Raw genomic sequence first — 13,134 nt, forward strand, 5'->3', positions numbered from 1 at the left:
GGGGGACTTGTGAGCGGAGGGGGGGGGCGAGCAGGGCTGATGCCCGTCCCCCACAGGTACGGCGAGAAGGGCAAGGCCATCCGCATCGAGAAGGTCATCTACACGGGGAAGGAGGGGAAGAGCTCCCGGGGCTGCCCCATCGCCAAGTGGGTGAGTGTGTGCCCCCCGGCTCTCCTCCCCCCTTGGAGTCCTCCCGCAGGTGACGCTCCTGCCCGTCCCCAGGAGGGGACGAGGAGGGCGCCCGTGGCGGTGGCGCGCAGGGGAAGGATGCTCCATCGGCGGCTGACAAGGAGGAAGCGAGAGTGCTGGCTGCCCCTGGGGAAAGTCCCCGGGGCTTCCCACCCTCGTCACCTGCCGCGTGGCACGTCCCGGGCCGGGCACGTGTGTCCCCCCCGACACCCCAAACCCATGGGGGTGAATGCAACCGTGGGAGCCCCCCCAGATCCCCACGGGATGCTGCAGAAGGCAGCCAGGACCCGCTTTTAGAGTCCTCCCCATCCCAGGATGTGTTTGCCATTGAAATATTTGACCTGGTCCCTCTGTTTGCCAGGTGATCCGGAGACACAACCAAGAGGAGAAGCTGCTGTGCCTGGTGCGGCACCGGGCCGGCCACCACTGCCAGAACGCTGTCATCATCATCCTGATCCTGGCCTGGGAGGGCATCCCCCGCACGCTGGGCGACACGCTCTACCAGGAGCTCACCGACACCCTCACCAAGTACGGCAACCCCACCAGCCGCCGCTGCGGCTTGAACGACGAGTAAGTCACACCGGTCTGGTTTGGAGAAACGGGGTGGGAAGGGGATGCGGGGGTGTGTCCCCCCAGCCCCCATTTGCAGAGCTGCCATCACGGCGCCAGCAGCTGACGTTCCTCCGCGGTGTCCATCCCGCAGCCGGACCTGCGCGTGCCAAGGCAAGGACCCCAACACCTGCGGCGCTTCCTTCTCCTTCGGCTGCTCTTGGAGCATGTATTTTAATGGCTGCAAATACGCCCGGAGCAAAACTCCCCGCAAGTTCAGGCTGGTGGGAGACAATCCCAAAGAGGTGGGTGATGCTGGTGGAGCGGGGCAGCACGGGCAGGGCTGGGGCTTCGCACCTCCTTTTACCCCCAGCTCCAAGTTTTGCAAGGGGGAAGCCTGAAAATAGGATTCCTTTCTTTTCCCTGTCTCCCTAATTCATCAAAAATAACCATTTCGATGAATTAGAGAGACGGAGAAAAGAAAACCAACCTGGTGAAACCAGAGGGCAGGCTCAGCTTTGTGTCACAGAGCCAGGAGTTTGGGTGTGACAGCAAGTGCCATCATGGGGTGGCGGGAGTAGGGTCTCTCTGGAAACCCCGGGGAAGATGCCAGAGAGCTCATGGGTCGAGCAAGGGAAAGCGCAACACGCGCCGAGGCCGGAGGTTGAACAGCCAAAACCTCCCCAGGAATTACGCCATGGCACATGTCATGGGGAGGGTCGGACGCTGCGTGGTGTGTGGGGCTTTGCCCCCAGTTCCATCCCTGCCACTCAGACCCCTGGGTGACATCGTGCTCTTTTCCGTACCACAGGAAGAACTGCTCCGGAAAAGCTTTCAGGACTTGGCCACCGAGGTTGCTCCGCTTTACAAGAGGCTGGCGCCGCAAGCCTACCAGAACCAGGTACCGGCCACCCGCTCGTCCCCTTTGGGACGTGTCAGCCTGGCGGCAGGCAGGAACCGCCGCGGGGTGGTGGGACGGAGGTGGTCTTGGATAACCGGAGCCCTCTCCTCCTCCTGCCAGGTTACCAACGAGGACGTAGCGATAGACTGCCGGCTGGGCTTGAAGGAGGGGAGGCCGTTCTCCGGAGTGACGGCGTGCATGGACTTCTGCGCTCACGCTCACAAAGATCAGCATAACCTCTACAACGGCTGCACGGTGGTAAGCTGGTGGCCGGCGGGGCTTTTCGGGATGCTCCCCCTCCGTTTTGGGATGCTCCCCCTCCGCTTTGGGATGCTCCCCCTCCGCTTTGGAATGCTCCCCCTCCGCTTTGGGATGCTCCCCCTCCGCTTTGGGATGCTCCCCCCTCCGCTTTGGGATGCTCCCCCTCCGCTTTGGGATGCTCCCCCCTCCACTTTGGGATGCTCCCCCCTCCGTTTTGGGATGCTCCCCCTCCGTTTTGGAATGCTCCCCCTCCGCTTTGGGATGCTCCCCCTCCGTTTTGGGATGCTCCCCCCTCCGCTTTGGGATGCTCCCCCTCTGCTTTGGGATGCTCCCCCTCTGCTTTGGGATGCTTCCCCCTCCGCTTTGGGATGCTCCCCCCTCTGTTTTGGGATGCTCCCCCTCTGCTTTGGGATGCTCCCCCTCCGCTTTGGGATGCTCCCCCCTCTGTTTTGGGATGCTCCCCCTCTGCTTTGGGATGCTCCCCCCTCCGCTTTGGGATGCTCCTCCTCCGCTTTGGGGTGCTCCCCCCTCCACTTTGGGATGTTCCCCCTCCGCTTTGGGATGCTCCCCCTCCGCTTTGGGATGCTCCCCCCTCCGCTTTGGGATGCTCCCCCTCCGCTTTGGGATGCTCCCCCTCCGCTTTGGGATGCTCCCCCCTCTGTTTTGGGATGCTCCCCCTCTGTTTTGGGATGCTCCCCCTCTGTTTTGGGATGCTCCCCCTCTGTTTTGGGATGCTCCCCCTCCGCTTTGGGGTGCTCCTTTTTGAGCCACTCGGTCCCTGCTGTCCTGCATGACTCCGGTGGCCGGTCCTCAGTGTTTGCACATCTCAAATGAAACCGTTCAGGTCTGTAGGGTGCTGAAGCCGCCACCCCAGCTAGACTGAAGCACGGTGTTAACGGGGACCACGTGTTTGCTTTTGTCCGATCCCAACGTGGCGGGAGGTTTCCAAATGCTGGCTGGGGACCATTGTGGGCGGGGGGGTGCCAGGCTGATGTGACTTCACATCGGTAGGGGGAATAAGGAGGAGGTTTGGCCCCCATCCTGCATCCCTCAGCATCCCGCTGATGCACCCTGCGTTCCCTCAGGTCTGTACGCTGACAAAGGAAGACAATCGCGTGGTGGGGAAAATCCCTGAAGATGAGCAACTGCACGTCCTCCCCCTCTACAAGATGTCCAGCACGGATGAGTTTGGCAGTGAGGAGAACCAAAATGCCAAGGTGGGCAGCGGGGCCATCCAGGTGCTCACGTCCTTCCCCCGGGAGGTCCGCAAGCTGCCCGAGCCTGCCAAGTCCTGCCGGCAGAGGCAGCTGGAGGCGAAGAAAGCCGCCGCGGAGAAGAAGAAGCTGCAGAAAGAGAAGCTGATGATGCCAGAGAAGATCAAGCAGGAAGCGCTCGAGCTCCCCGCGCTCCAGCAAAATGCAGGTAACGGGGGCAGAACTGAGGTCCCGCTGCCCCGAGCCATCCGGAAAGCGCGCGAGGGGCCGGGGCTGCGGTTGGGGGCTTTCTTGGGCTGGCGGTGTTGTTGCTTGGCGTGTCGGCGTGCAGGATGGCATTTCTGCGGCGCCCGGGTTTTTCCCCGTACCACGGTGCGGTGGGGAGCTCTTGCTGCAGCCCGGAGCGTGGGTGCAGATCGGTGCCAGCGTGCCGGGCGGTGCCGGGTGATGCTGACCTCTGCGCTCGGCTGGCGAGCCCGTCACCGTGGGATTTTCGAGTCCGGCTGAGTCTTTGGGGTCCTCGATCCCCACCGGCAGCTTCCTCGGCCGGCGGGTCACGGGGGCTGTGTGTGTGCTGTGCCCGCAGGTATGGCGTTGAAAAGCGGGCTGCCCCCGCAGCCGCTGAAACCTTCCATCAAGGTGGAGCCCCAGAGCCATTACAACGCCTTCAAGTACAACGGCAACGCGGTGGTGGAGAGCTACTCCGTGCTGGGCAGCTGCCGGCCCTCCGACCCGTACAGCATGAACAGTGTTTACTCTTACCATTCCTACTATGCACAGCCCAATCTGCCTTCCGTGAACGGGTTTCACTCCAAGTTCGCGCTTCCCTCCTTCGGGTATTACGGCTTTTCCAGCAACCACATGTTCCCCTCACAGTTTCTGAATTACGGGGCGCCCGAGAGGAGCGGGAGCAGCTGGGTGAGCAACGGCTACGAGAAGAAGCCTGACGTCCCGGCGTTGCAGGAGAACCTCAGCCACACCTATGGGAATGCCGATTTCCCCGAGCCCATCCCTCACAGCGTCCGGAGCAAAAACCATCACCAGCGCACCTACGAGCGGGCTAACCGCTACGCCAGCCAGCAGAAAGCAGCGGTGGCGGCGGCAGCCGGGGCGCACAGGACTAGCTCGGGCTCGGAGGAGGCATCCCCGTTTGCACAGAACTGTTTCGGCAGCCGGCCCATCAAGCAGGAGCCTCCGGACCCTCCGCCCCCCATCGAGCCCCTTCCCAGCGTGGCGGCCATGCCCAGCACCGGCTTAGCCCTGCCGGCCATCCCGGCGCGCAGCGGGGCACCGGAGCAGCGGTGGAGCCCCTTCAAAGTGTCCCGGGGCACGTCTTCCCCCGAGAGGACTAGCACGGTGGAGGGCTCGTGGAGCGCCCTGGTGCCGGGTTCGGGCGGGCGGGAGAAGCCGAGCGCCTTCGATGCTGCCGTGCGCTTGCCACTGCCGGAGAAGCAGTGGCCCAACCTCCTGGTGGGAGAGGCGGCGGCAGCGGCACGTGGCTCAGGCTTGCTGCCGAAACCGTGGAGCCCCTGCAAGCTGGGGGAGGCGGCGCTGGCTGGCACGGGCACCTCGAGCCTGCTGGGGCCGCTGGGTTTCAGCTCGGCCCTGCCGGGGCTGCCCAGCTTCCCCGAGGAGCCGTGGGGCTCGGTGAAGGCGGAGGAGCGGAGGACGCCGGCACCCAGCCTGGGGCTGCCGGGGAAGCCGTGGGAGGCGGTGGTGGGTGAGAAGGGGGCGGCGGGTCCCCACCGGGAGAAGCCATGGGATCCCTTCGGCCTGGAGGAGGATCTGCCGGAGAAGGTGGTGAAGGAGGAGGAGGAGGAGGAAGAGGAGGAGGAGGAGGAAGAGGAGGAAGAGTGGTCGGACAGCGAGCACAACTTCTTGGACGAGAACATCGGCGGGGTGGCCGTGGCGCCTGCCCACGGCTCCATCCTCATCGAGTGCGCCCGCCGCGAGCTCCACGCCACCACCCCGCTGAAGAAACCCAACCGCTGCCACCCCACCCGCATCTCCCTGGTCTTCTACCAACACAAGAACTTGAACCAGCCCAACCACGGCCTGGCGCTGTGGGAGGCCAAGATGAAGCAGCTGGCGGAGCGGGCTCGAGCCCGGCAGGAGGAGGCGGCACGCCTGGGTCTCCCGCCGGACGCCAAAGCCTTCACCAAGAAACGCAAGTGGGGCGGCGCGTTGGCCAACGAGGCGCCCAGCAAGGAGAGGAGGGACTCGGTCCCCACACGGCAAGCAGTGGCCATCCCCACCAACTCTGCCATCACTGTGTCCTCCTACGCCTACACCAAGGTGACGGGCCCGTATAGCCGCTGGATCTGAGACGGACGCAACCGCCGCAGCCCCATCTTACCTCAACCCTCGGCAGCGCCGGAGCCCGGCGTTGCTTCGTGGTGCTTTCTCCTCGGGCATGGGGGAGAAGAAAAAACAAACAAACAAAAAAAACCCAACAAAAAAAAAGACAAAACCGAAGCAAAACACAACAACAAACCCAAGCCACAGAAAGCGAACCCAACACGCACGCTCAGAAACAGCGGAGCTGGTGCGGGCGCACGCCGTTGGAGGGCTGCGCTTGGCGAGGAGTTGGCAAAAAAAGCAAAACTCGATAAAAATCCCATAGGAACGATGCTGTTTGATGCTTTTCGGTAATCTCATATTTATATCTCCGTGTTTTTTTAATCTAGCCTCGTGCGCCGCGTGAACGGATGGAGAAGTTTATAGCATCCTTTCGCAAAGGAGAGGTTTTTAATTCCACTTAAAAATGCCTATTTATTGGATTTTATTTTATTTTTTACTCTTGACGACAACGACGAAGCCGATCTTCGAAAAAGAAACCAACATCGAATAAAATAAATAAAAAAACCAACAAAAACTCCTAAACGCAAATAAAAACCAATCCAAACACCAAACCAGCTTAGAGGCAAGAGGTGACTCCCTCCGGCTCCGATGCGTGGGGACTGGCGGGACCGTGTGCTTTACCGTCAGCCGGACACGCGGAACATCTGATTATTTTTTTTCCAAGGACCTAAAAATACCTGTTTTGCAACTTGAGGAGTCCTTTCTTACAGCAACGGGAGACCCGCTTGCTCGCGGGACGTCCCGGGATGGCGTGTCTTCACTCAGCTCCTTGCCGCCTGTGGGATCGGCTCTGCCGGGACGGAGCGAGCCGGCGTCTTTCCCGGTGCCGGAGACCTCAGGACATGTCCGGGCTGGGGACTGCCGCTGCCGGGGTGCTGTGCTCAGGCTCAGACTTGGGGGGGCTCCTTTGCTGACGGCCCCGGGAAGAGCGGTGGTGGCAGCGGTGGCATCTCTAAAGAGGAGCCGACAGGACAAAAACAGAAATCAAAAAAAAAAACAAACCACAAAAACAGGAAAAAAAACACAAACCAACCCCAAACTGTGAATAGCTAGTGTTGCTCTCTGTACATCACTGTTGCTAAAGTCTGGTGCTTTCCGTCTCCGGGGGACTTTCTCCGTGCAATCGGCTCTGGGAAGAGCGAATCCCAAGACTTGGCTGGCCGACACCCCCACCGGTCCGCCTTCCCTGCCGGTGCCGGCGAGCTGGCGTGGCGGCACGTGCCGCCGAGGCTCGGTGCTTTTTCTCTCCCCGGGTGCCATCCCTCCTTCCTACGGATCGCCGTTCTTCCCGCAAAAAAAACCCACAAAACCAACCACCACACACACACACACAAAAAAAAAAAACAAACCACAAAAACCCCCAACAAATAACCCAACGACAACGACAACCGCATGGTGCTTTTCGAACAATCTCAGTCGAGACTTTCCGCCCGTCACCGATGCCGAAGCCGTGCCGGGAGGGACGGGCGGGCGAGCTCCCCTGCGGCTCACTGGGAGGGCGGCATGGCCGAATCCGGGTGCTGGCGTCCCCGAATCTGGGTGCTGGCGTCCCCGGCGTCGTTGCTTTTGCACTTTGAGGTGCCTTTTGGAGAGCCAGCGAGGCAGAGGCGACGCCGTCACCGTGCAGAAATCACCTTGTGTTTACTGTCACCCCCCTTCCCTGCGCACTGGCACGGATCAGCAGGATCTCGGTAAAAACAGCCTGAACATTTACGTGGTCTGATTTTAAACCTGTAAATAGGGAAAGAATTTTTTTAAAAGCACTTTCACCTAGATTTAAAAACAAAAACGAAACTTAAAAAACAACTCCCTTCTTCCCTTAACCCCCTCCCCCCCCCCCAACAACTTGAAAGCAGTATGTTTTAAACAAGATTATTGTGGGAGAACTGTAAATACTGGCAGAATATTTAACATGCTTTGTCCGTCCTTCATAATTAATTTTTTTTTTTTTCCTTTTTTAACCGTAATCTGTAAAGTCGCTTATATTTGACAAGGAAACTCAACGAGCTATTACCGCTTTTCTTATAAATACCCAATAGCATATCAGGATTGTAAGAGTCGATGGCAAGTCAGATTTTAGGGATGCTCGCGGGTGATGCCGGTGGCAGCGCGGGGACCCGCCGTGTCGCTGTGGTTCCGAGGGCGACGGGGGGACCCGGTTGATCCCCACCGTGTTGCTGTGGTTCCGAGGGTGACGAGGGGACCCGGTTGATCCCCGTGGGCAGTGTTCGGCGGGGCCGGATTCGGGTGCCGGCCCCGGTTTGCGTCGCCCGGGGTCTCGTCTGACTGTCGTGGCAGGGGGTGCCTTGTGAGCTTCGCCTGGGTGGGTGTAGAGTCGGGAGGGTAAAGGGGTGCGTTCGGAGAAGGCGAGGGTCCGTGTAACCTGTCTAAGTCCTGCTTCCTCGGAGGGTTTTTTTTTGGTGCAGGGAGGGGGTTTGGTCCGGCGCGGCGTTGGCTCTGGCAGGTTCGACCCGGGTAAGCGGGGAGATGCCGGCGCCGCGGGTCGGGGAGCGAGAACTGCTGCAGTCTCACGTTTTTACACTACATAACGTCTAACCTACCTCAAATCTCAGTCATTAAAAATTAGCACGCTTCAGACTTCTTCTACGAAAACTCGAAATCTATGCACAGCTCTTTACCCCTTGCTGCTGAGAGGCTGTTTTTCAAGCAAAATCTTTTCCTTTACCCGACCTGGCGGCCGCGCTTGTCCCACTCACGCCAAAGCCAAAGGGGTTGTGGCGTTAAGGGGGATTCGCTGGGGGAGGAGGGGGGGGGGCATGTTTTTAATTGCTTCGGGGTGGGATGGGGACCTAATTTTGCAGCAGGTCGCGGCCACAATGGTGCTAGATCAACGCCCGCGGTAGAAACCCAGGGGAGAGCTCGGCGCGGGGAGCCCCGACGGGCTCCCTCCACCCCACTTCGGTTTTTCCGGCCGCGATGCTTTGCCTCGGGCGGGAAACGGGGGATGCATTTCGTGGGGGGTCATGTCCCCCCCCAAGTCTCGATGCTCTCGGGATGAGGCATGGGAACGAGAAGGAAACCAGAATCCCTGAGGTGCCTCAATTGCTGTTTTTTCCTTTTAATACTGGAGTATGCTTTGTGGGCTCTATAAGGCATATTTTTATTAAATGAAATCTTCTAATAAAAACGGTGCTATGGTGTTTTAACAAACTGTATCACGCTTCTGCCTGATTCCATCTCGCTGAGGTGCTACTAATGTATATACGAAACTAGGGAACCAAGAAAAAAAAAAAAAAAAAAAAAGAATCTAAAAGCAATGTCGTTGAGAAGGAAGTTTACTTTTCCGGAGCGACAGCTCGAAGCGTGCCGGGAGCTGGTTGGGTTTATGCAAACTGAAAGTGGTGCTGCGTCGGAGGGGACCCGCCGACCAGGCTCGCGGTGGAGCTTTTTCCCCGTCGGTGCGGGGCCAGGGTGCTGGCAGGAGAGCCGTGCGTGGGTGTGGGGCTTGGACGAGGTGCTCAGCTGCGGTGCTTGGCCACACGTCGTGGATGTGGTGCTTGGATGCGCGTGGATACGGTGCTCAGGCACGGTGCTTGGCCACGCATCATGGACATGGTGCTCGGGCACGGTGCTTGGCCATGATGCGTGGACATGGTGCTTGGGCACGGTGCTCGGACATCATGTGGGGTCATGGTGCTCAGCCACACATCATGGACATGGTGCTCGGGCATGGTGCTTGGCCATGATGCGTGGACATGGTGCTTGGGCACGGTGCTCAGCCACACATCGTGGACATGGTGCTTGGGCACGGTGCTCAGCCACGATGTGTGGATATGGTGCTCAGACACGGTTTGTGGACATGGTGCTCAGGCACGGTGCTCGGCCACGCATCGTGGATGTGGTGCTTGGATGTGGTGCGTGGACGTGGTGCTTGGCCAGGGTGTGTGAGCATGGTGCTTGGCCACAGGTGCTCGATCACGGTGCTTGGACATGGTGCGTGGACGTGGTGCTCGGGCACGGTGCTCAGCCACGCATCGTGGACACGGGGCTCGGGCACAGTGGTCTGCTGTGGTGCTTGGACATGGTGTGTGGACATGGTGCTCGGCCACGCATCGTGGACATGGTGCTCAGATGTGGTGTGTAAAGATGGTGCTTGGCCACAGTACTTGACCGCCGTGCTTGGATGTGGTGCATGGACACGGTGCTCGGGCATGGTGCTCGGATGTGGTGCTTGGACGTGGTGCATGTACAAGGTGCTCAGGCACGGTGCTCGGCCACGCAGTGTGTGAACGTGGTGCTTGAGTATGGTGCTCAGCTGCGGTGCTCAGACATGTGTGAACGTGGTGCTCAGGCACGGTGCTCGGCCAGGCACCATGGGCAATGGTGCACGGACACGGTGCTCGGCCACGATACGTGAACATGGGGCTCAGCCGTGGTGCTTGGACACAGTGTGTGGACATGGTGCTCAGCCAGGGTGTGTGAACATGGTGCTCAGCCGCGGCGCTTGGACACGGTGCTCGGACATGGTGCTCAGCCAGGGTGTGTGACCATGGGGCTCGGACATGGTGCTCAGACACGGTGCATGGGTGCAGTGCTCGGGCAGGGTGCGCAGCCCGGCCCGTGGAGGTGTTGTGTATGCACGGTGCACGTGCACGGTGCAAGGGCATGGTATGTGGATGCGGTGCTCTGGCACCGTGCATGACTATGGTGCTTAGACACGGTGCTTGGGGCATGGTGCGCAGCCACAGTGCACAGCTGCGGTGCTCGGGGATGGTGCACAGCTGTGGTGCACAGACACGGTGCTTGAACAGGATGCATGGGCACGGGGAGGGTGCTTGGGCACGGTGCAAGGGCACGGTGCAAGGGCACGGTGCGAGGGCATGGCGCATGGACGTGGTGCTTGGGCATGCTCCAGATGTGGTGCTCGGGCACGGTGCGCGCCCACCACGCGTGGACACAGTGTTTGGCTATGGCGCTCGGGCACGGTGCTCACCCACCACGCGTGGACACGGTGTTTGGTCGTGACGCTTGGGCACATTGCTCAGCACGGTGGTTGCTCACCATTCGTGGGCACCGTGCTCAGGTGTGGTGCTTGGGCACGGTGCTCGCCCACCATGCATGGGCACGGTGCTTGGCTGTGACGTTTGGGCACGGTGCTTGGGCCCGTGCTCGCCCACCACACAGGGACACGGTGTTCGGCCGTGGCGCTTGGGCACGGTGCTCAGGCACGGTGGTTGCTCACTGTGCATGGACACGGTGCTCGGCTGTGGTGCTCGGGCACAGTGCTCGCCCACCATGCACGGACACGACGCTCAGCTGTGGTGCTTGGGCACAGTGCTCACCCACCATGCATGGACGTGGCGCTCAGGCACGGTGCCCTGGCACAGTCGTGGAACTCGGGCACCACGCACCCCATGGCGCTTGGGCACGGTGCTCACCCACCACGCGTGGACACGGTGTTTGGCCGTGACGCTTGGGCACATTGCTCAGGCACGGTGGTTGCTCACCGTGCGTGGGCACCGTGCTCAGCTGTGGTGCTTGGGCACGGTGCTCGCCCACCACGTGTGGACACGGTGCTGGGCTGTGGTGCTTGGACACGGTGCTTGCTCGCCATGCACGTACACGGTGTTTGACCGTGGCACTTGGGCACAGCGCTCGCCCGCCACGCACGGACATGGCGCTCGGCATCACGCACCCCATGGCGCTTGGGCACGGTGCTTCACCGCGGTGCCGGAGCATGAGCACGGCACGCGGTGCCCAGCCGCCCCTCAGCCCCCCTGCACCGTGCGCTGCCGGTGCCCACCCCACACCCCCATCACCGGGACCCCTCCTGGCACCGTGCCCCAGCACTGCGGCCCCCGGCGCTCAGCACCACGCTTGGGCTCATTCCCCTCCCCAAATCACCGGTGTCCCCCCACGGTGAGGGCTCAGCCGGGCATCCCGCTTCTGCCCGTCTCTTGTTCTTTTTCCCTTTTTTTTTGCCCTACCCCCTTTTTCTTTTCCTTTTTTTTTTCATTTTTTTGGGGTTTATTGGTGCTACTCTCTTCCCCTTTGGCTTCCCGTTGGCGCTGGGGCAGCAGCCCCCGCGCACCCCCCAAACCAAGGCAAATACCTCAACCCCCCCCAAGCCCCGGCAGCGAAGGCAAGCGAAATCGGGGCGAATCTTTCCGAAATCAGGGATCCTTTCGCAGCGGTGTTTTTTTCCTTAATTTTTATTTTAATTCCCCCCGCCCCTCCTCCTTTAATCCCTTTCTGCCCGGGTTTTTTCCTCATTTTTCCGCATCCTTCAGGGATTACCAAACCGCCGGAATTGCAGCCTCATTTTTCTTCCAGGAGCAATTTATTTTGATATTTTTTTTTTTTGGGGGGGGGGGGAATGACAGGTGGGTTTTTGCAGCCCCCCCCCCCAAAAAAAAAAAAAAAATCTTTGAAAAATTGAAAATTTAAGCGCCGTTTCTTCTCAGATTTGGGAATTCGGTCGGAGGCGGGGGGGTTCTTTTTGGCGGTTTTGTTGGGTTTGGTGGGATTTTATTTTTTTGGGATCATTGAGGAGGGGAGGTGGGACGGCGGCAGGCGGAGGGAAGGGGACACCGCGGGGTGTCCTGGCGGCTCCGAAAAATTCACACTTGAAGATTTCTTGGTCGGCTCGGGACTGTGGTTACTTGAAATGAAGTTTTTTTCCGGGGCGGATCGAGGACCGGTAGATTTTTTTCCCATGTCTCAAGGCAATAGGATTAATGTGTATTAAACTGTAGATACTTCTAGGACAGTAAATTTATGCTGATAATTTTATTTTGTATAATTTTTTCCTGTTTCTTTTTTTTCCCCTTTCTTTGTGGTTTGTTTATTTCCCCGCCCCCACCCTTAACACCCTTTTCTTTTTCCCTTTCCCCCCAGTGTTTTGGTAAATTTATTTTTTAGGATGCCTAAAAATTGCAAGTTTGGATCCTTCCCCCCTCCCTACCCACCCCCCCTTCCCTGGTTTTGGTTTTTTTTGTTTTGTTTTGTTGTTGGGTTTTTTTTGTTTTGTTTTGTTTTTGTTGTTGTTTTTTTTTTTTTAATTTGTATTTTATTCTAAGTTACGCGCGGCCGGCCAGGTCGCGAAATGTATTATTCCTGATATCTTTAAAATATTGTGGGTGTTTTAATAAATTTTATATTTATTTTTTGCACTCAACACGCAGCCCCCGCGTTCTGTTTCCTGCTGGGGAAGCGGGGCAGGATGGGGCCCTGGGGGGTGGGGGATGGGGCCCTGTCTGTTGGGGAGGTGGGATTGGGCCCTGGGATGGGATGGGGGGATGGGATGGGGGGATGGGATGGGGGGGCAGGATGGTGCACTGGGTATGGGATGGGGGAACAGGATGGGGCCCTGTCTGTTGGGGGGGGGGGGAGGGCAGGATGGGGGTTTGTGGGGGGGGGGGGGGGGCAGGATGGGGCCCTGTCGGGGGGATGGGGGGGCAGGATGGGGGCTTGTCTGTGGGGTGGGGCAGGATGGGGCCCTGGGAGGGGGAGGGGGGCAGGGTGAGGCCTTTATGGGGGGGTGGGGGGGAGCAGGACGGGGCCCTGACTGAGGGGATGTCAGCCCCCCCTCCCCCTCCGGCGGTGACTGCAGTGACCGGCTCCCGCCAGGATCCTCCGAAGCGGCAGGGGTCGCTGCGGCAGAATTGGTGCCGCCCCGGCCCCGCCCCCTGTAGCGGC

The 13,134-nt window shown here is 59.8% G+C and overlaps 1 protein-coding gene across 4 annotated transcripts in view; it reads left to right on the plus strand.

The window, feature by feature from the left end:
- The window catches only part of TET3 (tet methylcytosine dioxygenase 3), a 29,298-nt gene extending 23,564 nt beyond the window's left edge, over positions 1 to 5,734 (plus strand). For all 4 annotated transcript variants that reach the window (XM_080370064.1, XM_080370065.1, XM_080370062.1 and 1 more), the window contains 7 exons: positions 57 to 150; positions 551 to 759; positions 893 to 1,043; positions 1,550 to 1,639; positions 1,760 to 1,897; positions 2,986 to 3,322; positions 3,701 to 5,734. In XM_080370064.1, coding sequence (XP_080226190.1) covers positions 57 to 150; positions 551 to 759; positions 893 to 1,043; positions 1,550 to 1,639; positions 1,760 to 1,897; positions 2,986 to 3,322; positions 3,701 to 5,439 — 2,758 coding nt within the window. In that variant the 3' untranslated portion in view covers positions 5,440 to 5,734. The remainder of the gene's footprint in view (positions 1 to 56; positions 151 to 550; positions 760 to 892; positions 1,044 to 1,549; positions 1,640 to 1,759; positions 1,898 to 2,985; positions 3,323 to 3,700) is intronic.
- The last annotated feature ends 7,400 nt before the right edge of the window (positions 5,735 to 13,134 follow it).

The sequence above is a fragment of the Falco punctatus genome, assembly GCF_963210335.1.
Source record: "Falco punctatus genome assembly, chromosome: 20".
Classification (NCBI taxonomy): Eukaryota; Metazoa; Chordata; class Aves; order Falconiformes; family Falconidae; genus Falco; species Falco punctatus.